Source organism: Eptatretus burgeri, chromosome 8, assembly GCF_056783735.1.
Source record: "Eptatretus burgeri isolate ZD-2024b chromosome 8, Ebu_testis_v1, whole genome shotgun sequence".
NCBI classification, from domain to species: domain Eukaryota; kingdom Metazoa; phylum Chordata; class Myxini; order Myxiniformes; family Myxinidae; genus Eptatretus; species Eptatretus burgeri.
The window spans coordinates 103287229-103300656 of NC_140968.1; the positions used below are offsets into that span (position 1 = coordinate 103287229).

At 43.3% G+C, this 13428-nt stretch overlaps 1 protein-coding gene across 4 annotated transcripts in view; it reads right to left on the reverse strand.

The window, feature by feature from the left end:
* Positions 1-142: 142 nt before the first annotated feature.
* Positions 143-13428, reverse strand: part of LCMT1 (leucine carboxyl methyltransferase 1) — an 85222-nt gene continuing 71936 nt past the window's right edge. For 3 of the 4 annotated variants that reach the window (XM_085893357.1, XM_085893356.1, XM_085893355.1), the window contains exons 10-12: positions 6520-6611; positions 5992-6089; positions 143-1403 (exon numbers count right to left, since the gene is read on the reverse strand). In XM_085893357.1, the coding sequence (XP_085749483.1) occupies positions 1357-1403; positions 5992-6089; positions 6520-6611 (237 nt within the window). In that variant the 3' untranslated portion in view covers positions 143-1356. The remainder of the gene's footprint in view (positions 1404-5991; positions 6090-6519; positions 6612-13428) is intronic. The other variant, XR_015061260.1, reaches the window with a different exon arrangement.

The window sequence follows — 13428 nt, forward strand, 5'->3', positions numbered from 1 at the left end:
AACCCGAAGGCACGTGCTGCACACAAAATAATTGAATTGTAAAACAAAGAACACACGGTGAAAAAAACACGAGGACATCATCGTCTGAGACGTTCCAGGAGGAGGAGGAGGAAGAGGAGGAGGAAGGCACGAGTTTGCGCAATTTGTCCATTTTAACAATTTATTTATCCTTCCACTCAAGCACCTCCACCAACGGGTTTTGTAATGACCAAAAATACAGATCGACAACCAAGCACCAACTCAAATCATCATGATCATGAGCCTGCTTTCAAAACCATTACCTTGCACATATAAATTACAGCCAATGGATCGAAGCTTATTGGAATTCCAGCAAACATTCGCTGCAATTCCCATACAAACACCGATGAGTGTGCGGAGAAACACAGGCTTCTCTGCAGGCTTTTTAAATTTCTTTACAAGGGTTTGGAAATCCCTCCGAGGCATAATATCAAAGCAATGGCTGAGAAAACACCAAGCGTGCACCGTTCACAGCAATATTCATATGTACAAGGCACAAAATCCAATGCAGAAAGTGAGAATGATGTCGAAGGGTTTCACCATAACACATATACATAAGGGATGCTGCACGACCAGACTTTCGGTAAACATCGGACAACATTAAAGAAAAAAGAAAAAACATTTTTGAGGGAAAAGAAAAACGTTATTGTACAGTAAGTACTGTTTTACATGATCCTTCAAAAAGTAGAATCATTTTGGATAGAGACACCTACGATGATATCGTAGTTTTATAAGACTGGCAGCGTGCATACGATTCACCTTAAGTGCATACGATATAAGACCTTAAGATTCACGTCATCAAATTATATCTTAGTTTAGATCTTCGAAGGAATTCAAAATGGTGCGCATTTATAAAATGTAGAACACCACAAACCGAAGTAGAGTGCAATGATAGGCACCTCGTCTGAAGGACTGCAGAGAGGGGCATGACCGCAGGGAGAATGGGAGGGAATTCCAGGAGGAGAAAAAACAAACAAACCAGGACAAGTGCTCAAATGAGAGTATGTGAGAGAAAAAGAAATAATTTAAGTGTGGGTAACATTGTAATCGTACACTAAATACATCCGATAGGTTTGAGAGCACGGCCAAAAGCACAACGTTTGGAAATATCAATCTTGCTCAAATAAGAGTCGATCTTGATGCAACTCAAACGTATCGACTTTGTGTACGACCTGAATTCAGCTCCTCTCAGCAGAGTGTAGAAGAATATTTAAGCTCACTGTGGTGCGCTCTTGGATTCCACGTACAATGTGTGTCAGTTCACAAAAACCGCATTCGTGAAATTGTCCGACTCTCGACATAAAGAGTCGGATGGTGGAACTGCTTTTGTGCGAAAGGTCACAAAAAATCAGGTTTACGTCCGTCGAAATTCACCGAATCCAAACCTGCAAGAAAACAAAACAAATAAATTGGTTCGGATAAAAACGGGCTTCAGCATCGTAAATGCACGACCAAACTAGCATTGCTACAGATGAAAACGTAAACTTGAGCATCAAGGTATTTCTTGAGAAAATCCCCTTTATATATATTTGATGATGACTCCACCTTCTGCAATTACATCCCTCATCCTTCAGATAGGCAGGCTGCAGCCTCTACCCTCTCTTCAGACCTTGAAAAACAATTAAATAAATTACAAGCCACCATATTTTCACACAAACAAAAAAAAAGTGCTCTGGGAAAATTTCAGGCACGTATAACCCGCACACGTGTGTACCTCGCATGCCAGGGGTACCAAGGGTACCAAATTTGTTTTGGAGTGCTCACCAAGTGGCTTAAACAATCAAGCAAGCACTCCATTCAAAACCGCTGATAAAGAACATCTGGTTTGGCAAGTGTTAGCTAGCTGCTTGGTAAATGAACACCCCAGCTTTCCTCTCCACATGACCGGGAGATACGCAGGGTCTCTTTATTTCCAGCGGCAGATACGGCGTCGTCGTCAAGGGCCAACGGACAGCTCTTTTTCAAATACAACTGCGGTAAATAACAAATGGACATTAAAATGAATACCTTGACAAAGTGTCGTCGTAATAATTGAAGTTTACTGCACCGATCTGTTAAAAACCAGCGTGGTTTACACTTTCCAGTACCGATGTGACCGGAAACCACACTGCTCATCCATTAGAAATGTATAAATACCTTGCAGGCTGTTGAATTTTACATCATTCCAATAAATCGTCCGTACCATTACAAATCCCTGCTGTACAACGTCTGCTGTCGGTACAAGCAAGAGAAAAGGTCAAAAGTTTCACGGCCGAATGAAAAATGAAAGTTGACGAAAGAGTGAGCTGATTTCTGGAGAAAAAGAGTGTGAGAGTGATGATGACATGGATTGTGACATGCCTGGGGTGTGTTTAGTTACCAAACGGCCAGCGAGAGCTTGCAAAGCCAGCCTTATCAACGGATTTGAATGGCGTACTTGCTTGAGTGCTTAAAGCCACTCAGCGAGTGCTCTTCAATAAACTTGGTAACTGAGCATACCCCCACACTTGCCGACTCTGAGCTGCTTCAGCTGTTTCACAGCGACGCAGAAGACGAGGACTTTGTGGGCTTTACGGAAGAAGACTTACCGGAACCTTAAATAGCTTTGGAATTAGATATACAGCATACAGTGGGGAGAACAAGTATTTGATAGACTGCCGATTTTGCAGGTTTTCCCACTTACAAAGCACGTAGAGGTCTGTAATTTTTTTTATCATAGGTACACTTCAACTGTGAAAGACGGAATCTAAAATAAAAATCTTGAAAATCACATTGTATGATTTTTAAATAATTAATTTGCATTTTATTGCATGAAATAAGTATTTGATACATCAGAAAAACAGAATTTAATATTTGGTACAGAAACCTTTGTTTGCAATTACAGAGATCAGACGTTTCCTGTAGTTCTTAACCAGGTTTGCACAGACTGCAGCAGGGATTTTGGCCCACTCCTGCATACAGATCTTCTCCAGATCCTTCAGGTTTCGGGGCTGTCGCTGGGCAACACAGACTTTCAGCTCCCTCCAAAGATTTTCCATTGGGTTCAGCTCTGTAGACTGGCTAGGCCACTCCAGGACCTTGAGATGATTCTTACGGAGCCACTCCTTAGTTGTCCTGGCTGTGTGTTTCGGGTCATTGTCATGCTGGAAGACCCAGCCACGCCCCATCTTCAATGCTCTTGTTGAGTGAAGGAGGTTGTTGGCCAAGATCTCACGATACATGGCCCCATCCATCCTCCCCTCAATACGGTGCAGCCGTCCTGTCCCCTTTGCAGAAAAGCATCCCCAAATAATGATGTTTCCACCTCCATGCTTCACGGTTGGGATGGTGTTCTTGGGGTTGTACTCATCCTTCTTCTTCCTCCAAACACGGTGAGTGGAGTTTAAACCAAAAAGCTCTATTTTGGTCTCATCAGACCACATGACCTTCTCCCATTCCTCCTCTGGATCATGCAGATGGTCATGGGCAAACTTCAGACAGGCCTGGACATGCGCTGGCTTGAGCAGAGGGACCTTGCGTGCGCTGCAGGATTTTAATCCATGACGGCGTAGTGTGTTACTGATGGTTAATTTTGATACTGTGGTCCCAGCTCTCTTCACGTCATTGACCAGGTCCTGCCGTGTAGTTCTGGGCTGATCCCTCACCTTTCTCATGATCATTGAGGCTCCACGAGGTGAGATCTTGCATGGAGCCCCAGACCGAGGGAGATTGACTGTTATCTTGAACTTCTTTCATTTTCTAATAATTGCGCCAACAGTTGTTGCCTTCTCACCAAGCTGCTTGCCTATTGTCCTGTCGCCCATCCCAGCCTTGTGCAAGTCTGCAATTTTGTCCCTGATGTCCTTCGACAGCTCTCTGGTCTTGCCCATTGTGGAGAGGTTGGAGTCTGATTGATTGAATGTGGACAGCTGTCTTTGATGCAGATAACGAGTTCATACAGGTGCAGTTAATACAGGTAATGAGTGGAGAATGGGAGTGCTTCTTAATATAAAGACAATACTAACAGGTCTGTGAGAGCCGGAATTCTTACTGGTTGGAAGGTGATCAAATACTTATTTCATGCAATAAAATGCAAATTAATTATTTAAAAATCATACAATGTGATTTTCAGGATTTTTTTTTTAGATACGGTCTTTAAAAGTTGAAGTGTACCTATGATAAAAATTACAGACCTCTACGTGCTTTGTAAGTGGGAAAACCTGCACAATCGGCAGTGTATCAAATACTTGTTCTCCCCACTGTATGTGTCGGTGAAAAATGTGAAAGAACTGTAAATAAAGATATTACAATTAAACTTGTAAAAATAAATAAATAAACTGCCTCTTTTTGTATCTCCTTGATAATTTAACTTGGCCCCCTGTGGTTATGTCACGTGCTGTATGGAGAAATACCATTTCACCCACAGTTGGAATTTTTGGAACGAATTTAACGTAGAGCCCGTGGGTTATTTGCATGAAAATATCGAAGTCAAACGCTTGGAAAAGATCTTTCAATCCTGACACAACTCACACTCTCACTATCCCTCGATGAAAGAACCATCTGGCAAACCCTTTCTTAACAATCCTCTTGTGGAAGTTCTGTAATTCAAACTTTTGGGCCTCATAATCAGCCATGATCTTTCTTGGGCAAATTACACTTCGACGTTGACCTCCAAAGCCAGTCGCCGATTGGGCATTCTCCTTCATACAAAGTCCTTCCTTGGCACACCTGAACTCCTATCCACCGCCAAGGCTTTCATCCACATCTTTATGGAGTACTGCTCTACCTTCTGGGCTGGCTCCCCCTGCCTCACATCTTGCTCACCTTGTGGAAACCAAGGCCTTCAGGATCACTGGAATCTCCCACGATGAAGCCGAGGCTCTGCTTCTTACTTTCACATCGCAGGTAGGTCAGTGGTCTATACGTCTTCTACCACCTCCTTTCTGGTCTTGAACTCACAGCTGTATCCATTTTGTTCACCCCAGTTTCCTCCCCTAGCTCTCATTCCTGTCCAAGTCTACCTCCATTTTGTCCCTCCACTCCACTGTTGGTGTCCCCCCACATCCCTTGAAACTGTTTTCATTCTGTTACATTCTGGTCCGTTTTATGTTCTCGCTCCTCCATGATTGTCAACTCTGTATCCAAACCAAGCATTGCTATACATGGAAATGAAAACTTGATGATCAAACTAAGATTGGATACTTTTACCAAGTGTTTGTTATTTTGTTTGATGGCAAGCAAAGGACATTTACCACTCCATTCCATCAATGGCTTTTGCTTATCGTCACCATATGTTGCAGCTTCTCAGAACACAAAAGCATTTCCTTAGTGATAATGGCAAGCACTCACACAGGGTGTGAGGCTTAAAGTATAGAGAAGGCTCACACGGAAGACCAATCAAAAGTCTGCTGGCATTACATAACACGAATGGTATGAAGTACAACAGTGTGATGAAATTACGCATACCATTCTCCAATGTCGGCACGTGTTGTCTGCTTAAAAACCATAATACTCATATATTATATGATGGAAACTGCTAATACATAAGCCTATTTGTAGATTAAGGAAATACATATATATATTCCGTACTTCTTGATTAGATTATGAAAGTATAACGGCACGAGGTAGAGCATATACCTCCACCAGGCTGAACAAGTTATGCTTTGTATCCCATTCATAGGCCAGATCTGCATCTGGATCTTAACCAAAATCTAATAGTCGTTCCTGTCGCACACCCAACCTGTCCACCAAATGTTGCCCAAATGCATCCATAACATTTTGAGATATTCTTCTCACAGACAGACAGACAAACAGGGGTGAAACCATAACCTCTGTCCACCTTCAGTGCTCGAGGTGAACATCCAAAAGCAAATGGAGGATGAGAGGAACCAACCTTGCCATGTGGAACAGAATGCAACACATCTCAGCCCCTCCTGACCTCAAAAAACCAAATCCAAAATTACATTTGGTAGGTTTGTATCTGCCCCGATGTTGATAAGAGTTGTGAGTGCATACCTATTCCAGCCTGGTCCTTCCATGCCCAGCTGATGCAGTAATGCTGGAGGAGTTGCTGAAGAAGTTCAACCTCATCCAAGAACTCCAGAGCCTCTATCCTGGCCACAGAGAGAGACAGAGAGAGAGAGACAGAGAGAGACAGAGACAGAGAGAGAGAGAGACAGAGAGAGACAGAGACAGAGAGAGAGAGAGACAGAGAGAGACAGAGACAGAGAGAGAGAGAGAGAGAGAGAGAGAGAGAGAGAGAGAGAGAGAGAGAGAGACAGAGAGACAGACAGACAGACAGACAGACAGAGACAGAGAGAGAGAGAGAGACAGACAGACAGACAGACAGACAGAGACAGAGAGAGAGATGCATACCAATGTATTGATTGAGTATGAACGATGTCATAAGGCTCAAAGAGAAGCTCATACATAAATTACATGAATTCCAAGGACATCAGTATAAACAGATAGTGTGCAAGATTTGAACATGCTCTGTATGTGCAATGTGGCATGGGAGGATTGATGCATTTACTGTCTCTTCACCTTTTAACATCATCCCTTGGAAGGCTCCTGTACACGTCCCTCATGTCCAGCGCATTGGCGTGTGGCCAGTTGCTGTCCAGGTAGCGTTTCACCTACCCGGATGTGCAAAGCAAAACCTTTAAAAAGCATGACTCCCAAATCATCACGCAAGCCGATCTCTATAACGGGCACACATTTAAATCAAATTTGATCTCATTCCAAGCATTATACTTGAACAGGTATTTCGCATATTCATCGCATCGCTACCATTTTAAAAGGGAAAACTGCCCTGATTTGAAGCATTTCAAAGACTTGTATGGGTATGTTGATGCCAGTGGACATGACTAGTCTACACACAATGAAAAGCAAGGTGGGTTTAAGAGGTTTTGGATGATGAGGATATTATGAATCATGGTTTGCACTGGTGATAAATGTATATGGTATTTTTCAGCCTAAAAATTGATGTGGGATTGTAGTACAAATCGATTTGGATAATTTCCCCATTTTCCTTTCCTTCATTCAAAGATAAGTCGATTTGGAGATCAAAACGAAGCAAAACTGTCAGTCAGAACAACAGAGGTGTTAATTCCACCCTGACACAATGCATCGCCATTATGGTACCCTTCCAAGGCCTAGAATGTTACTCAGCTGTTTTGTGCATATTATTTGAATTACTTTGTGGGATGACCCTTCAGATAAGCACGCACGCACGCACGCACGCACGCACGCACGCGCACACACACACACACACACACACACACACACACACACACACACACACACACACACACACACACACACACACACACACACACACACACACACACACACACACACACACACACACACACGCGCAGCCTGTGTCTGCAGGTTTCCTCATTGGTTAGGAATGCGACTGTGCCGCTGATGCATTGCCCCTATTACCAGTAGGGGAGACCGGGGCAAGATGGAACATGGGGTAGGTTGAAACATTGCATCTACCAATAAAATCGTTTGCTACATCTCTGCCATTTCAGCCTATCACACTTCCTGTCTTACGTGCCCTTTCAGCCATTTTGTTCCATGTGAGGAAGGCCACTAGACAAGAACACCAGATGAGGTTTGTTGATTTTTCCATTACTCAGTAAATTTTAAGCATGCTAAACATCTTGTTCTGTAACTGAAGCTTCACTTTGCAGTATTTGTCAGTTATCACATGTGGCAAGAACATCGATAGATCTTACTAAGTGTGGTTGTCTTCAGACTCCATATGCAATCGGTTTGTTAATCAGCCATGTTGAAATGTAAATGAGCAGCTGGGGCTAATTGAAACAATTCAACTGGGACAAGTTGGAACATGTTCCAACTAGCCCCAGACACCTTTTATAGTCTGATAATGTATAATTCTTCCTGAAGCTTTTTGCTTTTCTTTCAGAATGCTTGTGGATGGTTTTCATTGGAGCGTGTCAAATGGCAATATTTATCCACAACTATTGAACCGAGAGAGTGGAATAAGAAGAAAGTGTGGGACCAGTGTTGAGACCAACTACATTCGAATTTCCCTTACTAAACTATTCTATTCAGAACCTGATGATGAATGTCAAACCAGTATCATCTTCCTGATGATTAACTTGATTGGCAGCCATACTTACTTCGGTGCAAAATGCAAGGAAGCTTTGATCTACATCCTTTCTAATCAGATTAATGGACCAGATGAATATCCACTGTCTGTTCTGGAATGTGCCAAAAATTCATGAGAATTGTAGAACCACTGACACGCTGTGATCACATTTACATTTGTCCAGACTATAACTTGTTGTGTCAGTGTGTGGATGACCTGATGTAATCAAGATGGTACGAAAGTATACAAGAAAAACACAGAATGCCAGTACTGCTCCAGATGTAATGATTCGTGCTGCAAGACAGGTGATAGACAGCAAGATACCATGTAGAACTGTTGCCAAAGAGTTTGACATTCCACATGTTACTTTGCGACGATACTGTCTCAAACTGAAGGGAATGAACACTGAAAATGCAGGCGAGTTTCCAGATATTCGTGTTGGATACTGGAATGGGAAGCAAGTGTTTGACAGTGTTGAAGAAGAGATGCTTGTTTCCTACATTTTGAAAGCATCACAACTGTACTATGGCCTTGCACCAAAAGAGCTTAGAAGTTTGGCATATGAATTTGCACTCAAAAATAATAAGAACATGCCTGAGAATTGGAAGGAAAACAGATCAGCTGGACCAGATTGGCTGTCCGGTTTTCTAAAGCGACACACAAAAATCTCCATCAGAACTCCAGAGGCAACATCCCTCAGTCGGGCAACAAGTTTTAACCAACACAATGTTAAGTCGTTCTTTGACAATTTGGAGACAGTGATGACAAGGCATAAATAAAGAGGTAATAAAGTTGGTTTAGCAAGAATAGAGTCTGTTGCAGTCATGTGTTGAGGGAAAGTTTTATCTTGCCCCACACAGTGTTTCAACTAACCCATGAGCGGGGCAAGTCAGAACAGTCAAACACCTCTTACGTTTTGGGCTATGGCAAACTATTTATATATTATTACTGTTCTTGATCACTGCTGAAGTGCAGTTCTTTCACTGGGCTATCACATACAATTCCTAACGTATCTAGTACTAAGAAAGATTTCATGTGAGAACCAAAAATGTGAAAAGTGTTCCATTTAGCCCCGGTCTCCCCTACACCGGTACTCATTTCGCCAACCTTGGAAGCATAACAGGCTGAGTCAACTCCACTTGGTGTTAATTCAGCGGAAAAACGGTGCTTGAACACAGGACCCAAGGATTCCAAGCCAGCCACCCACCCACCCGCCAAGCCAACAACAAGCTTTCGACTAAATTAGGAACCAAAAGGGATTCCTCCACTTTAGCCTCAATGTTTGTCCACCTCGCTTTGCAGCCGCAATTATCAGTCTTGGTTTTATTGGTAGTCCATAACGTATCCTTCGCTTTACACCAGTCCTGAACACATTTCACATATTTATTGGATAATATCGCATGCGTCAGCAAGGCGATTAACGTTTAATTTCCCACCTAATCGGAGATTTATAGCTTGATCGGAAATGTCTTCATTTGAGGTTCTCCGTGCAATTCACTCGAAAGCCTGATCAGGATGAGGAGAGCGCTGTATCGCTCAGGGTTTATCTCTCCTTTGCCTTCCCAGCACAAATTACTCAAGCAGTTCAACACATATGCAATTCAATGTGGGAAATGCAATTCAGTTCTGGTATGGAGGATCAATTGTTGACGGTGAACGACGGGTGATTGGTGGTAAATAATAAAAGAACGAGCCGACTCGAGTGTTGAGGAAGATAGACACACCAAAGGATGAGAATAAACCTGTGGGGATGAAAGAAAGACCAACGGGATGAAAGAGGGGTTATTGAATTGAGATTTGGTGAAAGGAATTGAGAAAGGCAGAGGGGGGAATGTTGGAACAGACCAATGGTGGATTGAAAGAAGGACTGAAAGCAGCAGAAGGGAGGGGGAAGGCATCACACCGGGGATACACAAACTAACCCAAACGCTTGTCCCCCCCAAACCCTGAGACAAGGGGCAGTGGTCGACCATTTCATGGACTATTGAAATAACTTATCCTCGGGTCTCCTACGTGCCCATGTATGTTCACCCCATGGTGCATTTCCAAAACCATCAATATATATATATATATATATATATATATATATATATATATATATATATATATATATATATATATATATATATATATATATATATATATATATATATATATATATATATATATATATATATATATATATATATACACAGTCATCCCCAGTTTATCGCGGGGGCTACGTTCCAAACCCCCCCCCCCCCGCGAGAAGTGAAAATCCGCGATGAATGGATGCCTCCCAAAAAAAAAAAATCGACTTGTCTGGTCTGGTCGGCTTGGTAGTGATCGGGTTCGAGGTGCCGGAGATCGACTCGTCTGGTCTGGTTGGTTTGGCAGTGATCGGGTTTGAGGTGCTGGAGATCGACTCGTCTGGTCTGGTCGGTTTGGCAGTGCTCGTCCAACCGCGACAAACCTTTTTTTCTTCCCGAAGCATATCTAGCACCTTAACCTTCTCCTGGAGCGTCAGGACCTTCCTCTGGCGCTTTGTTTCCTTGCCAGAAGCCTTAGAAGGTGCAGGGCATTTGGGCGGCATCGTAGGGCTTGGAGAAAAAACGTAGAAAATATTCGAAGTTCACAAGCTAAACTTTGTCTCGTGCATTGTGTGACTGGTCGAGCACCACGCATTATAATTTATTGCTTAAATAATTTATATTTTATATATTATTACCGCGATATACCGGGGTAAATCCGCAGAAAAAATTAGTTAGGTTCCAAGGGGAAACCCGCGATGAACCGGGAGCGTAATAGGTGAACCGCGATATAGCGGGGGATTACTGTATATGTATATATATATATATATATATATATATATATATATATATATATATATATATATATATATATATATATATATATATCTCCTCTTCTTCTTCTTCTTCTTCTTCTTCTTCTTCTTCTTCTTCTTCTTCTTCTTCTTCTTCTTCTTCTTCTTTCGGCTGCTCCCGTTAGGGGTCGCCACAGCGGATCATCCATATGATCCGCATAGTGATTTGGCACATGTTTTACACCGGATGCCCTTCCTGACGCAACCCTAGTCACCTCTTACGACACAGGGATCTGGTACACCTATTTTAACCGGGGTATACACCGGCCCAGTACACTGGTACTCATTTCGCCGACCTTGGAAGGATGACAGGCTGAGTCAACCCCTGGTGTTATACGACTTGGTATATACATATATACACATACATACATACACATATATGTATACATATGCACACATATGCAGTATACATATACATATATATATATATATATATATATATATATATATATATATATATATGCCCCGGTTAGAATAGGTGTACCATATCCCTGTGTGTCGTAAGAGGTGACCAGGGTTGCGTCAGGAAGGGCATCCGGCGTAAAAACCTATGCCAAATCATTATGCGGACAACAAAACGAATTTCCATACCGGATCGGTCGAGGCCCGGGTTACCAACGACCGCCACCGGTACCGGTGGTCAGCAGGGTACCAGTGGAAATTGTGCTACTGCTGGGCGAAGGAGGAGAAGGAGACGGGGAAGGCGAGTCCGGAGGCAGTGGGAGAGGGGGAAGGGTAGAAGTGTGGAGGTGAGAGTTGGAACTCTGAATGTTGGGACGATGACTGGCAAAGGGCGAGAGTTGGCTGATATGATGGAGAGAAGAAAGGTGGACATACTGTGTGTACAAGAGACCAAGTGGATGGGGAGTAAGGCGAGGAGCATTGGAGGTGGTTTCAAACTGTTCTACCATGGTGTGGATGGGAGGAGAAATGGTGTCGGGGTAATCCTGAAGGAAGATCATGTCAAGAGGGTATTGGAGGTGAGGAGGGTGTCTGACCGAGTGATGAGTGTGAAGTTGGAAATTGAAGGGGTGATGATGAATGTCATCAGTGCATATGCCCCACATATGGGGTGTGAGATGGAATATAAAGAAGATTTCTGGAGTGAGTTAGATGAAGTGGTGGAGAGTGTATCCAAGGATGAAAGAGTGGTGATTGGAGCAGATTTCAATGGACATGTTGGGGAAGGGAATAAAGAGGATGAGGAGGTGATGGGGAGGTACGGTCTCAACAAGAGAAATGTGGAAGGGCAAATGGTGGTAGAGTTTGCAAAAAGAATGGAAATGGCAGTGGTAAACACGTATTTCAAGAAGAAGGAGGAACACAGGGTGACATACAAGAGTGGAGGAAAGTGCACACAGGTGGATTACATCTTAAGTAGGAGATGCAACCTGAAAGAGATTAGTGACTGTAAGGTTGTGGCAGGGGAGAGTGTAGCTCGACAGCATCGATTGGTGGTCTGTAGGATGACTTTAGAGGTGAGGTTGAGGAAGAGAGTGAGGGCTGAACCAAGGACCAGATGGTGGAAGCTGAAGGAGGAAGACTGTTGCGTGAAATTTAGGGAGGAGGTGAGACAGGCGTTGGATGGTGGTAAAGATGGGTGGATGATTGGGCAACGACAGCAGAAGTTGTGAGGGAGATAGCTAGGAAGGTACTTGGTGTGACATCTGGACAGAGGAAGGAAGATAAGGAGACTTGGTGGTGGAATGAGGAAGTACAGGAAAGTATAAGGAAGAAGGGGTTGGCTAAAAAGAAGTGGGATAGTCAGAGAGATGAAGAAAGTCGGCAGGAGTACAAGGAGTGGCGTCGAAAAGCAAAAAGAGAGGTGGCAAAGGCCAAGGAAAAGGCATATGATGAGCTGTATGAGAAGTTGGATACAAAAGAAGGGGAAAAGGATTTATACCGATTGGCAAGACAGAGGGACCGAGCTGGGAAGGATGTGCTGCAGGTTCGGGTGATAAAGGACGCAAATGGGAATGTGCTGACGAGCGAGGAGAGTGTGTTGAGAAGGTGGATGGAGTACTTTGAGGAGCTGATGAATGAAGAAAATGAGAGAGAGAGAAGGTTGGAAGAGGTGGAGATAGTGAATCTGGAAGTGGGGTGGATCAGTAAGGATGAAGTGAGGACTGCTATGAAAAAGATGAAAAGTGGAAAGGCGGTTGGCCCAGATGGAATACCAGTGGAGGCATGGAAGTGCTTAGGAGAGATGGCAGTGGGGTTGTTAACCAGATTGTTTAATAAAGTCTTGGAAAGTGAGAGGATGCCGGAGGAGTGGAGATTAAGTGTACTGATTCCGATTTTCAAGAATAAGGGTGATGTGCAGAGCTGTGGAAATTACAGAGGGATAAAGTTGTTAAGCCACACCATGAAGTTGTGGGAAAGAGTAGTGGAAGCTAGGTTGAGAGGAGAGGTGACGATCTGTGAGCAGCAATTTGGGTTTATGCCAGGAAAGAGCACCACTGATGCG